This window comes from Periophthalmus magnuspinnatus, chromosome 11 (genome assembly GCF_009829125.3).
Source record: "Periophthalmus magnuspinnatus isolate fPerMag1 chromosome 11, fPerMag1.2.pri, whole genome shotgun sequence".
NCBI lineage: Eukaryota > Metazoa > Chordata > Actinopteri > Gobiiformes > Gobiidae > Periophthalmus > Periophthalmus magnuspinnatus.
This window is the reverse complement of record NC_047136.2, coordinates 4,103,823-4,117,535: the sequence shown is the minus strand read 5'-3', so window position 1 is coordinate 4,117,535 and position 13,713 is coordinate 4,103,823. Positions and strand designations below refer to the sequence as shown.

Genomic DNA, 13,713 nt, shown 5'->3' with positions numbered 1-13,713 from the left:
TGGTATTTTGAAAAAGCTGTTCTGTAGCCGCTTAAAATGTACAGTTTACCATGGCCGTTAAGACAATGAATTCAACTGAAATGTCTTGAGAATTAAAAAACAGGTTTATAGAGAAGAGGACGGCGTTAAGAGTAAAGCAGGGCAGGGGGAGGAGCTCTCGGGGAAGACAAGATGGAGACAGCGTCCCTCAGGCTTCAGCGCAGAGACATATTTCCTTGTGCCGTGGCCAGCATCACTCTCTCTTTGGCGCACATCTTCACTCAACACCCGCTCTGCTGCTCAAATCTTCACTTTTCTTTATTGATAATCCTAAAATCTGCCACTAGCACCAAAGCAGAGATCTCTATTTATACTTTACAGCTGATGTCATCAATGTTCTCTCAGCTAACTGGAAGCACTGCTCTGTCTGAAGCTCTGTTACTCAAAATACTTTAATCTGAGTTGTCCTTTAACACGATCTGACCAGAAAGTACTGATTTACCTGGAAATACAACAGATGAGATGATTTGTTAAACAAGTCTCGGTCAAATAACATCACGGTCACACGTTAGCTAGCATTAGCCAGCAGTTTTTCATTCAGTCACTCTCACCTTTTTGTCGAAAATCAAACCATGAACACTCGTATCGATCATAGGCTTCTGAAAATTAGTTTTTTAAATCCATTTTCAGATGATCTTAAAACTTTTTTGGCTGTGTTTTGCTCATGTGTGTGTTGTGTTACCATGGCAACTGATGAACATTTTGTCAATAGAGATAATTGTAGAACGCCTCCGCATCAATAGACTTTATAAATAGGTTTTTGTAAGTTCAGATATTTACAGGTGTATTTAAAGGTACATTAGGTCACGTCGAGAGTTTATCAGCTGCTTGTCTCCATGAAGATGTTATTCTCTTGCCTCATATTCCACAGTCCTGGTTTAGTCCCGGTTTAGTCCTTGTTTTTAGTCCTGGTTTAGCCCTGATTTAGTCCTGGTTTAGTCTTCGTTTAGTCTTTGTTTAGTCCATGTTTAGTCCATGTTTAGTCCTGCTTTAGTCCTTTTTTTAGTCCTGGTTTAGTCCTAGTTTATTTCTGGTTTAGTCTTGGTTTAGTCTTGATTTATTCCTGGTTTAGTCCTGTTTTTTAGACCTGGTTTAGTCCTGGTTTAGTCCTTGTTTTTAGTCCTGGTTTAGCCCTGATTTATTCCTGGTTTAGTCCTGTTTTTTAGACCTGTTTTAGTCCTGGTTTATTCCTGGTTTAGTCCTTGTTTTTAGTCCTGGTTTAGCCCTGATTTAGTCCTCGTTTAGTCTTAGTTTAGTCCTGCTTTAGTCCTGTTTTTTAGACCTGTTTTAGTCCTGGTTTATTTCTGTTTTAGTTCTGGTTCAGTCCTGTTTTTAGTCCTAGTTTATTCCTGGTTTAGTCCTTGTTTTTAGTCCTGTTTTAGCCCCGGTGTAGTCCTGGTTGAGTCCTGCTTTTGTCCTAGTTTATTCCTGGTTTAGTCCTGGTTTAGTCCTTGTTTTTAGTCCTGTTTTAGCCCCGGTGTAGTCCTGGTTGAGTCCTGCTTTTGTCCCTGTGTAGTCCTGGTTTAGTCCCAGTTTAGTCTTGGTTTAGTTCATGTTTAATCCTGGTTTAGTCCTGAGCAGTTGTCTTACAGTGAGAGGCCGTTACAGTCGTCAAACCTACAGGAGACAAACACATGGATAAGTCTCTAAGTCTGGATTTGACAGTTTACCTTTGATTTTTGCGATGTTTTTAGATGGGAAAAAGCTGCAGATGTTATTGATTGTGGCTGTTAAAGTTCAAGTTTGATTTAATTTTAAGTTGCTGCTTTAGAATTCGTGGTTCTTTTAGAATTAAGTGGCTATTTTGATGAACATTTTTTAGTTTTTTGAATCTGAACAATCAAATGAGTTGTTGTGATTGATAGCAGTAGTAATAGGCAGGGCAAGTTTATTTGTATAGCACTTTTGTACACAAAGTAATTCAAAGTGGTTTACAGAATAAGAGACATTGACATCACAATACAACAAATCAAAGCATAAATAATCACAAATAATCATCATAAAATTAACATTAAAAGAGAAAAGTGCAGAATAAAACAATTTCAGTCACATGCACAGATAAAAAGAACTGTTTTGAGTCTGGATTTAAACATTGTCAAAGTCGAGGCCTGAGTCACATCTTCAGGAAGAATGTTCCAGGTTTTAACTGCACAAAACTGAAACACTGATTCCCCTGGTTTAGTCCCGGTTCAGTCCTGGTTCAGTCCTAGTCTTTTCCTGTTTTAGTCTATGTTTTGTCCTGTTTTAGTCCTGTTTTAGGTCCGGTTCAGTCCCGTTTCAGTCCTGGTTTAGTCCTGCTTTAGCCCCGGTTCAGTCCTGGTTTAGTCCTGGTTTAGTCCCGGTTTAGTCCTGGTTCAGTCCTGGTCTTTTCCTGTTTTAGTCTATGTTTTGTCCTGTTTTAGGTCCGGTTCAGTCCCGTTTCAGTCCTGGTTTAGTCCTGGTTTAGTCCTGGTTTAGTCCTGTATTAGTCCTGGTTTTGTCCTGGCTTAGTCCTGGTCTAGTCCTGTTTTAGTCCATGTTTTGTCCTGGTTTAGTCCTATTTTAGTCCTGGTTTAGTTATGTTTTGGCCCTGGTCTAGTCCTGCTTTAGCCCTGGTTTAGTCCCGGTTCAGTCCTGGTTTAGTCCCGGTTCAGTCCTGGTTAAGTCCTGGTCTAGCCCTGGTTTAGTCCTGGTCTAGCCCTGGTTCAGTCCTGGTTTAGTCCTGGTTTAGTCCTGGTTTAGTCCCGGTTCAGTCCTGGTCTAGTCCTGGTTTAGTCCTGGTCTAGTCCTGGTTTAGTCCTGGTTTACTCTCCTGCTTTAGCTCTAGTTTCGTCTTGTTTTATTCCTGGTTTAGTCCTATTTTAGTCTTGGTTTAGTTATGTTTTGGCCCTGGTCTAGTCCTGGTTTAGTCCTGGTCTAGTCCTGTTTTAGTCCTGGTTTAGTCCTATTTTAGTCCTATTTTAGTCCTGGTTTAGTTATGTTTTGGCCCTGGTCTAGTCCTGGTCTAGTCCTGGTTTAGTCCTGGTCTAGTCCTGGTTTAGTCCTGGTTTAGTCCCGGTTCAGTCCTGGTTCAGTCCTGGTTCAGTCCTGGTCTAGTCCTGTTTTAGTCCTGGTTTAGTCTCCTGCTTTAGCTCTAGCTTCGTCTTGTTTTAGTCCATGTTTATTCCTGGTTTAGTTGCAGATACTCTTTGGTGCTTCTGTCATCGTGCTGTGGTGTAATCGTACATTCACATCTCTACAGAAGAAGCTGTTGCAACCGCAGTGTCAAACCTAGTCGCACTTTTTTCTACGCGGCGCTGAAACAAAACCACTGTATAAAAACAACAAACCGGACAGCAGCAGTGTATATCAGACCATATGTTACGGTCAAACTGTGTCATAATCGCTGATTCTTTCGGGCTGCTGCTAGCTTAGCCATGCCTATAACACAGCCCCTTGTCAGCTGAAATAAATACTTGTGTGTGATGGAAAGACAGTGGGAAAATAAAAATGGATCATTCGTGGCCACAAGCTGAGAAGGCTGAATCTTGTGTGTCTGCTCGGGACCGAAGCACTCGCCAACTCGCAGCTGAGCCAATTCACCTCTATTCTCATCAGCGCATTCAGACATTTTATATTGTCTGTCGCTGCCTTCACAATGAGGACACGGGGACACGGTTAATAACGTCTATCATGTCTCCGGAACACTTATAGAAACTTTCCCATTGTTAAACCTCAACAATTAAACAGGGAGGTCTGGGAACAGTTCACTGCTCTCAAATGGGCCGCTGTATCTGCCCAGGCCCACAATGAGCCGCTGTGTATTGTATATATGTATTCAGACTAAATGGTCCGCTACACAATAGACGGTGGCTCACGGAATTAGCCGCACAGCCAGGAATCTACAGCCAAATGATTATCTGCTTCTGTCTGCTCAGACTCTGGGGCCAAAAAAACAACATTTGCGTTTTGTCGTGTTGCTATTACTGTATACGTCGAAACCGGGTTAAATTTGCGAGGACATTGAAGTTGTTAAAAGGTTTGGTTTCACGACAGCGGGGAAGAATTACACGGAATACTTGTTTGATGTGGTGCCTGTGAACATTTGACCTCAAAAATTAATTCTCAGAAAGCAGGGAAACAGGGAAAGTGAAATAACTTGAGCTGCGAGCTACGGACGACAGCGGCTCAGTTGGTAGAGCGTTTATCCACTGCGCCTACGACAGGTTGGATAACAAATTTTACTGAAACGCAGCTAAGATCATTATATTCGTGATTTAACTAAAATATTTTCATTTTTTTCCCCCAGTTTGGCCATTTCTTAGGCTTCAGATTTAACTTCCTGGTTGATAAACATGACACCACACTAGGGAATTCTTTAACTGTTTCCTAGCAACCGTATAGTTCACTAGGCCAGAGCTTCTCTAATGTGCGCAGAGATTATGATTAGACAAATAAAAATATAAGAAAACACCTTTATTTACTTGAAAGAATGTTTAAAGTGTCAGAAAAAATGTGTTTCTTCAGTGTTGGTGTAATGTCTCAGGCGTCCAGGTCTGATCCATCGTAAAAAAACAAAGTAAAATCCGTCAAATGGACAAAAAGTTGTAGGAGTGAAGACGTTTGGCTGCTTATTTTCATTTCTGGTCAGATTACTGCTGGACACTGAATTATATTTATCTGAAAGGAAACAGCTTTTGTTTAAAGTTTCTGTATGTAGGTTAGGTCTTTTGGCATCTTTGCTCGCTCTATTGTTCTCTTTGTTTCTTTTGTTTGCTTTGGGTCTAAGGATGGAGTTATAAATAGGGGATAGATGATGAAGCTGTTTCCAGTTTCAGTGTAGTTAGCTCCTCCCTTCAGCTCCTCCCTTCAGACAGATATAAGGCAGTGTCCAGCAGTAATCTGAGTTTTTTCAGTGAATATTTTGCCGAACTTTTGGACCGAATTCTCCCGGTGTGATGTCATCAATGTGGGACTGTGCACTTCCTGTCATTTCTAACACATTTGTCAACTATCTGCTTCTTGATTGGTGTAAAACTATACAGTTGTCCCTCGCTATATCGTAGTTTTGCTGTTTCGCAGATTTTTTGTGTACAATTTTTCATACTTTTTTTATGAACGTGCATTGTGTCCTGCGTCCTGATTGGCTGTTGGACTGTAGACCATTGTGTCGTGCGTCCTGATTGGCTGTTGGACTGTAGACCATTGTCCATCAGTCTCCTCCGTGCCGTGTCTCCTGTCCAGTACAGAATGTGTTCAGACAAATTCACATAAACGTTGGATCGCAGTGTGACTCTGAAGTGCTGTATATTTGCAATTTGTTTTCTCCCCGACAAAACCCACAATGTCGATGAAACGTTCTGCACCGACAAAGACGCCTACGAAGGTTTGAACTTTGAGAGAGTTTAAACGAGAGAGAAATGTGAGAAAATGTTAACGCCTGTGTGAGAAAAGTGTATAAAGTGTGTGGTGAGGGGTTTTACAGACAAAAAACATGGAATAATAGTCAAAATAAAGCTGATACTTCGTGGATTTTGCCTATTGCGGGTTATTTTTAGAACGTAACCCCCGCGATAAACGAGGGACCGCTGTAATTTATATTTAGAGCAGGTTTTATCCCACCTTATCATACGCACTTTAAACGGTAGATACGTTTACATCATAAAGTGGACATGACAGGCACATACACAGTGAACCTTAAGTAAAACTATTAAGTATCCATTTGTCCTTACTCCATTTGTAAAACTTTAAACAGTCGAACGCTTGCCGCTGTCTCAGGTGATAAAACTACACAGAAACACCATTTGACCCATAAGTTGCCAAGGTGCTTTGGAGGGCACGCTCAGCTGTTAGCAAAGTGGGTCAGTGCAGCTGGCAGGATGGCATGAATATTTCAAATAGAAGCGCTCCGGTCTGAAGCCTCTGGACCCATCACAGATGCCAAACACTGTTAAACAATGGCTCCCCGCTGGGCTCCACTGCTGCGCCGCACGCCCGTGGCTTATTGTTTACTAGTTTAAGCACTTTCTACTATCCGGCGATGGTTTATAAGCCCATTACAGACGCTGGGACGTAGGGGGAAGTAAAAGAGAAATGAATAGTTATACAGGGTGGCCCAAAAGTCACTGACAGTTTTATTTTATTTATTTATTTATTTATTTGATAGGGACAATGCACATTAATGAACATCAGTATAAAACAGATGTAAATATGCCAAATTTTAGCTACAGATCTAGTTTTCATCCATAGTCCCTAGGCAGGCAAATACATAAAAAATACAACATGCAATACAAGCAGCACAAACAAAAGTCTGGTTTGTTTTCAGCCGTAGTTTCAGTTGTGTTTTAAAGCTGATATGCAGAGGAAGACTGTTTTGTTTCTAAATATGTTTTCAGAGCATTTAGAACGACTCTTCTGACATTAATCTGAGCAAATCCAGCACCGAGCAACGAACCCTCAGTGTGGTAGTGAGTCACATGGGTCAAATTCACAAACCCAGACGTGTTTTACCGTCGACATTTTAATATCAGAGATTCCCCGAGTGTAAATGCCATTAAAGAAATAATAAGTGGTGTTCAAAGACAGGGGGCGGTATGTGATCTCCACAGACCTGACTAGTCCTGATTTCTTCCTGTGGGGCGATCTTAAAGAAAAGGTGTTTGTGAATAAACCTCGGACAATAAACGACTTAAAACGTAATATCGAGGATCAAATAAGAGACATAAACCCGGAAATGCTTTTAAATGTGACGCAAAGTGTTGAATCGGGCTATTCAGGGCAAAACCGAAAATGGTGGACACTTCTCCTAGTTTAAGTAGTGATAAGTTCAAGCGTAAGTGAAAAATTATAACCGTATATATTGGCAAAAATCTCGGAAGGTTCAGTTTTACCTACTTCTGAAATTTGGTGAGTTAAACTTAAGAATTACAGGAGCTATTGAAGATTTAAAAGTGTCAGTGACTTATATTTTAAATGGTAAATACTCACATTTTTATATAGCGTACTCAAAGCGATTTACATCAAGGAACCACTCACCAATTACGTTTATGTCGAGAGCGAGATTGGAACCAGCAGCCTTCATATCCGTGGGCAAACGCTCTACCGACTGAGCCACCGTTCGTTCATTTGTCGGTTAATCAATGAATTTTAAGCGTAAGTGTTGTAGCTTTTGAATTATTATTGATGTGGCAAAGAGCGGAGAGGGATATGACAGGTTTATGAAGAACAAAACTTAACATTTTCAAGACACGGGGAGACACTGAGTGAAGGATGGATAGAAGTGGGTCAAAGCGGAGACGACGGGGAGGAGGAGGAGGAGAGGAGGAAGACATCTGAGCGCGGCGGCTGTTTAAACGCGCACGCAAATACCGCCTCAAATTGAGACGTGTTGTGCGCGTGTCGGCGTGAGTGGCAGCTTCCATCCAGCCGTCTGCTCCCGATCCCAAAACTTCAAAAATAAACAAAAGATAGTTTGACTTTCGCCAGACAGCAGCCGTGTTACGCTAAGTTTTATCTCTGAAATGCGGATATATATATTGCAATTGAAACTGATTACAACGCGTGGATAGAAAAATCGCGTCGTACCTGCAGTGTAGACCTCAGGGGATTCTTGTATTAGTTGTTCAGTTTGTTTTGGAGTTTGTTTGGAGTCGTTGCAGTTGTCGTGCTGGTCTCGCTGACACCCAAGTTTGGAGTTGTCAGTAACGCGATAAAAAGAATCGTACTGGTTTAAGTTGGGAATGTATAAATGGTCGCGCTCCAAATAGGAAGTGAGCATGGGCGCGTTTCACTTTACACGGAAACATTGTCGTCCCTTTCTCTGTACCTGCTGCTGTCAGACTCGTCGTTTTGGTTTTAAATGTTCGTTTAAACCCGTTCTACATAATCCTGGGGTTTTTATTTCACTTTTGTGTCTGTAAATCAAGATATAAACGTTAATAACAGACAAATCAGGTGCATTCTTTCCCCGAGGTTGACTGTGTAATCCCTCAGTCGTCCAGGTTTAATCCGTAGTAAAAAAAAACTAAGTTAAATCTGTCAACTGGACAAAAAGTTGTAAGAGTGAAGACGTTTTGCTGCTCTTCTTCAGTTCTGGTCAGATTACTGCTGGACGCTGCCTTTTATCTGTCTGAAGGGAGGAGCTAACTACACTGAAACTGTGAAAAGCTATTGTCTCCAGTTTCAGTCTAAATCACCTACATTCAACCTTTAACGACCCCACTGGCTGGCTTTATTGTTCTCTTTGTTCCCTTTGTTCGCTTTGGGTCTGAGAATGGAGTTTTATATGGGGGATAAATGATGTCTAAGGCCGCCATTTTTGTTCAAGGAAGGATTGTCTTTCGTAACAAAAAAATAGCTTCTTTAACTCCTCTCTCAAGCCGTTTCTTTTCTCTGGCTCAGATCTGAACTTCACTATCTTCAAAGGAGTGGTTAGAGGCTTTGTGGTGGAGATGTACGGCCGACTACCTTCTTTCCCCGAGGTCACTCCAGCTCGTGTTAGCAACAGGTCCCTGCCAAACCAGCGGTGCGGGTGGGACCTGGCTCCGGATTGGCTCTTTGGTTGCTATGATACTCGATGTCAGAACTCGGCTCCAAACTGCCGTAGCCTCGATGAGGGGGGAATGTCACACTCACTTTGTCCACTTCTTTACACAGTCTGTGGTGATGAAGCGGCGGAGATGAGAGGTTGAGGTGGCTGATGATTCTACCGCTGCAATAGAACTGGCGAAAATGGGGCTTGCAACACATCTGAAAGAACACAGTGAAAGTTTATAGTTCATGAATAGCTTAAGAGTTGGCTGTTGTAGAAAGGCAAACATTTGTTGTAATAAAAGTAGTAGTTGTAGTAGTGTTCCGTATATTTGCAGTATTATCAGTAGAAATGTGGCTTTAAAGACGTAATTTTTTATCCAAAAACTAGGCTTGCTTTTTGTACTGGGACAAAAAAAACAACACAAAAACGTATGTCCTTTCTCTGAGCGGGCTTGCATCTCCACAAACCTGACTCTTATGTGGCTTTGGCGTGGACCTCTTGGCTATAATATTCAACAATATGAAGTAAAATCTGTCAACCTCAATGTAGAATGTTCTGAAGTATTGCTTTAACTTTCTACCTCCATGGAATCGTGCAGGTGACGTACAACCTCAGAAAGTTAAAGTGTTGCTTCCTTTATGTCTCTGTGTCTGCAGCAGTGTTTTCTCTGTAATTTTGGTGTGAATTTAAAGGTTTAAAGGTTGTTTTTTTCCCATAATTTTGGCCTTCTTTGATTATAGTAGTAATGTAATCTTACTTTAGACCTGGAATAGTCCATGTTTTTTAGGTGTTACTTGTTGTTTCCTCATCGCAAACAGACCTGGAGTTGTGTTTTGTTTCATTCACACATGTTTAACACAGAAATCCTGCATATTTACGCCGAGTTCTTCTCTCAAACAGAAAACACTCCGTTCCACCTTGTGATGTCATCATGTGGTAATACAGGAAGTGTTGTACTGCGTTTTAAAACTCCATACACCTTTGCTAGAATCATTTGGATCATTTCAGCCCTGGAATTTCCGATCTCCACTGAATTGAAGCTAAAAGGAGCTGTTAACTTGAAAACTACCACTTCATGACATCACAAGGTGGAACGGAGCATTTTTGAGCTTTGGAGATGTAACAGATTAATAATAAAGTGTTACTCAAACATGTGAATGAAAAAAAACACAACTCCAGGTCTGTTTTTGTGGACGTAATAACATTATAACATGACTTAAAGCTCACACAAGAGTAAATTTCCCCGGTGTAAAGTTTCAGGTTCTTGCACATTTACTTGCAGCGTAAGATCCTTCATACTCCGAGGTGTTTTACGGCTGTCTCAAGTCTATCCACGGTCCACCTCTGAGTTTGAGGAGAGGCGTTGTCACGGTTACACCAATGACACGGCTCGATTCTGTTCAGCTTCCTGGTGGCTCTCCCATTCAGCCAATCAAGACAAACAGGCCACGCTCTATTTAATGATTATCCCAGCATCTGTCCATCTTTCCTCTCCACGAGCTGGGTCTGAGCGGCTGAACAGTAAATATGGCTCCAAAGCACAACACACTGCGTAAGAGCCGAGTGCTGGTCTGAGTCACTCCACTCACGTCTAGAAATAACAGGAAATGTGGATTTAGGTGCTGGGAATGACTGTATGGATCATGTTTCGTGAGTAATGGGAGATGTGAGGTGCCAAGATCAGATTATTTCTACAGGTGTTAATATTGACTTTTTATATCAATGGATCATTGAGAACGACGTAAGCTCACATGATAATTAAAGACTGCGTAAAAGTAAATACGAGCAGAATGTTGTCATGGTTACTGTGTGTTACTTCTATGTTAAACTTACAAAATGTGTAAAATGAGAGACATGAGGGAGGAGAATGTGTGGCCGTACGCTGTTATCACAAAAAGAAACATTAGGAAATAAAAAATAATGTGAAGTGGACAAAGAGGTTTTTCATGAAATACATTTTGGACAATACATTTTGCAGAACATCACGTATACAGAGGATCAGTAGGAAAGAGTGATACTGTACTGGATGTTGCAGTTTGTTACTTTCACTTAAATGCCTCTGTTTTTTTCTTTTGTGTTTGCAGGTGAGACCGGTGTAACCCTGTCACGCCCACAGCGCCCCCTTTCGGCCCGGACGGCCCACCATGGCCCGGCGCCTATGAAAGGGTACCATGTCAGCCGCAGCCTGTCCCAGCACTCCAGCGGAGGCCCCTGTGACTGTGACGGCCCTGGCAGAGAGTACTACCAGGGCCACAGCGATGGACACTACTATGGAGCCGAGGCTCTGGCCTTGGAGAGGCACCACTCCCACTCCCACTCCCACAGCCACTCCGGAGGGGGCACCTTCCCCCGGGCTCATCCCAGCCAGCACACTCCCATGCAGTCCTTCGACTCCTGTGAAGAGTGCCTGTCCTCGGGTCACGGCGGCAAGATGCATCGAATCCCTCCAAACCTGATGGACCAGTTTGAGAAGCAGGTGCCCTTCCACCCGGACGGCTTTCACACACTGCAGTACCAGCGCTCGGTCAGTGGGGGCGCTGAACAGCGCAGCGAGAGCCCATCACGCATTCGCCACCTGGTCAACTCTGTGCAGCGGCTCTTTGCTAAGTCACATTCTCTAGAGGCACCGTCTAAACGGGAGTACAACGGCATGAGAGGGGGAGGGGACTACCGCAGTGAGCGAGGAGGGGGACACCGGAGTGGAGGGGAGGACGGGGGAGGACACTACTCGGGCCATCAGTCTCGCTCCACCAGGAGGAACAAGTCCAGAGAGCGCAGCAAGAGCGGCGACTCCCGACACGAGTCCGGCCGGCGCCACCGCAGTCGGACCGCGGGCTGGTGGAGCTCGGACGATAATCTGGACAGTGACAGTGGGATCCTGGGGGACAGCAGACGCAGATACCCCCCCGGACACGAGAGTTTGGACGCTGCCATACAGGAGCTCACCATGAAGAAGTCTAAGGAGCGAGGAGGGGGCCCGGGACACGGGGAGTGCATGGCCTGTACCACCATGGCTCTGGCCGGAGGGGACGGCCATCACGGCCACCACGGACACTCCCTGAAGAGGAGCACGTGGTCGGCCATGACGGTCAGTCAGGCTCGAGAGGTGTACCCCTCGTCCAGGGGAGGGGCCTATGACAAAGCCCTGGTGCCAATAGACAGCAAGATGAAGGAGAGGAGCTTCCACTACCTCCAGGTTTGTGTTCACCTCCACTCCACAGTGTGAGCATGTGTATGTTTGTGTTTGTGTTCACCCAACACTTTCAGCATTAAACCATCACCACATGAAATACCTTGAAACATTCTTAGCTTTAAGACCATGAAGAAGAACTGGTTGTTTTAATAGATCTCTGCTCATGATCATCTAAAACAATTACTACATTAGACAATTATCCACAAAAAAGTCAACAAATACATCATAAATAACAAAATATATATATACATTTTCATTTCCTTGTCTAAAATAGCTGTACTGTCGGTGGTGTCTGTGGAGCGCTGTCCTGTGGAGCAGAGGTAGATCTGTGTCTCTGCAGCACCAGCAGGTCTCCACGGCGCCCCCTGCTGTTGGTCCAGGCTCTGTCTGTCCACACAGCTGAGCTCCGCTGATACAGGCAGCACAAATAGGTCCATATGCGATATTTCCAAAAATACTATTCTCTTCCCTGCCTCGGGCTAGAAACATTACCCATCTTTGAGCACAACTTCCAGCTGCAAATTTGTGAAGAAGCGCTCACTCTGAGGTGTTTTCATATGCACACTCGAGACAGATTGATTTCACAGAGGTAGTATTTTGACACTATTGAGATACTTGGTCTATTCAGGAAAAACAAAAGAACAGGTGCCAATGCCCAGCTGTGGGACACTGTCAAACATGATTGAAAAATGATTGGAGTACCTTCCAGCACTTTTCAATTTTATTACAAAATAGAGTTCAGCTCAACTAGAGATTATAACAAAATCACATTAATAAAACATAACGCCTATATTATGTCTTAAACGTCATATATTACACAGAATTGAGCTTTAAGTCATGTTATAAAGCTGTTACCTCCTCGAAAACAGACCTGGAGTTGTGTTTTGTTTCATTCACACATGTTTGAGTGACACTTTATTATTAGTCTGTCTAAATCTCCAAAGCTCAAAATGCTCTGTTCCACCTTGTGATGTCATGAAGTGGTAGTTTTCATGTTAACATCTTCTTTTACCTTTAGTTCAATAGAGGTTGGCAATTCCAGAGCTGAAATTATCCAAATGATTCTAGTAAAGGTGTATGGAGCTTAAAAAACAGTGGAGCACTTCTTGTATCACCACACAATGACATCACAAGGTGGAACAGGGTTTGTGAGTTAAACATACGTGAATGAAACAAATGTATTTCTGCTGATTTCAGAGCACAGCAATTCATTTTAGCTTCATAGAAAAGGCGTCCATTCAGCACATTAAGCAGAAGCAGAAGAAGAAGAAGAAGAAGAAGAAGAAGTCGAAGCGCCCTCTGCTGGTGTTTTTATATATTCAAATTTCTCGCCAGCCAAAACACTTAGGTATTCCCAGAGACAGTAGGGTTAATACAGTGGCGCTATCTACGCTCTGCAAGCTTGTTAATCACGGCAGCGGGAAAGATAGATCGTTTTGAATGTACAAAAAAGGCTAAAGGCAATGCTAGGTCAACTCCTTGGGCATCTTCAACAATATGCTATCTCCATCTTAAGCCTCCGCTGCACTGGCCTGTGTGCGTCAGATAAGATAAACATAAGAATATACAGCATGAGTGAAGCGGAGATAGAGGCACGCGCGCTCGGATGGTGGAGCGATAGGAGGAGGTGGTAGCCGAGGGGCCGCGGAGGGCGCAGCGGAGGGGCAAGCTGGGAAAAATGAGCGCGATAGTAGCCAGCCGAGGACAGAGGGAGATTAGGCTGAATCATCTCCAAAGTGATGACCTTAAAAACACACAGTCTGCAGGACATGAGAGCCCGGGGCGTTGGTGCATGTGTGTGGAGATGCGTTCATTTTAAATAGTACAGTATATGCTAACGTGTGCTTTAGCGAAGTGAGCTAGCAAGGTTTAAAACAGCAGCTAGTGTTTTGGGCGGTGGTGCTGGTTTGTAATGGTTTACTTAAAGGGCTTATGTTACGCAAAATGGACTCTTGTGAGATTTAAGTCATGTTTTAATGTTGTTAGCTTC

The 13,713-nt window shown here is 43.2% G+C and overlaps 1 protein-coding gene across 1 annotated transcript in view; it reads left to right on the top strand.

The window, feature by feature from the left end:
* Nucleotides 1-13,713, top strand: part of dlgap3 (discs, large (Drosophila) homolog-associated protein 3) — a 90,339-nt gene that overhangs the window by 53,060 nt on the left and 23,566 nt on the right. The window contains exon 2 of the mRNA XM_033975604.2: nucleotides 10,615-11,726. Within this exon, the coding sequence (XP_033831495.1) occupies nucleotides 10,689-11,726 (1,038 nt within the window). The 5' untranslated portion in view covers nucleotides 10,615-10,688. The remainder of the gene's footprint in view (nucleotides 1-10,614; nucleotides 11,727-13,713) is intronic.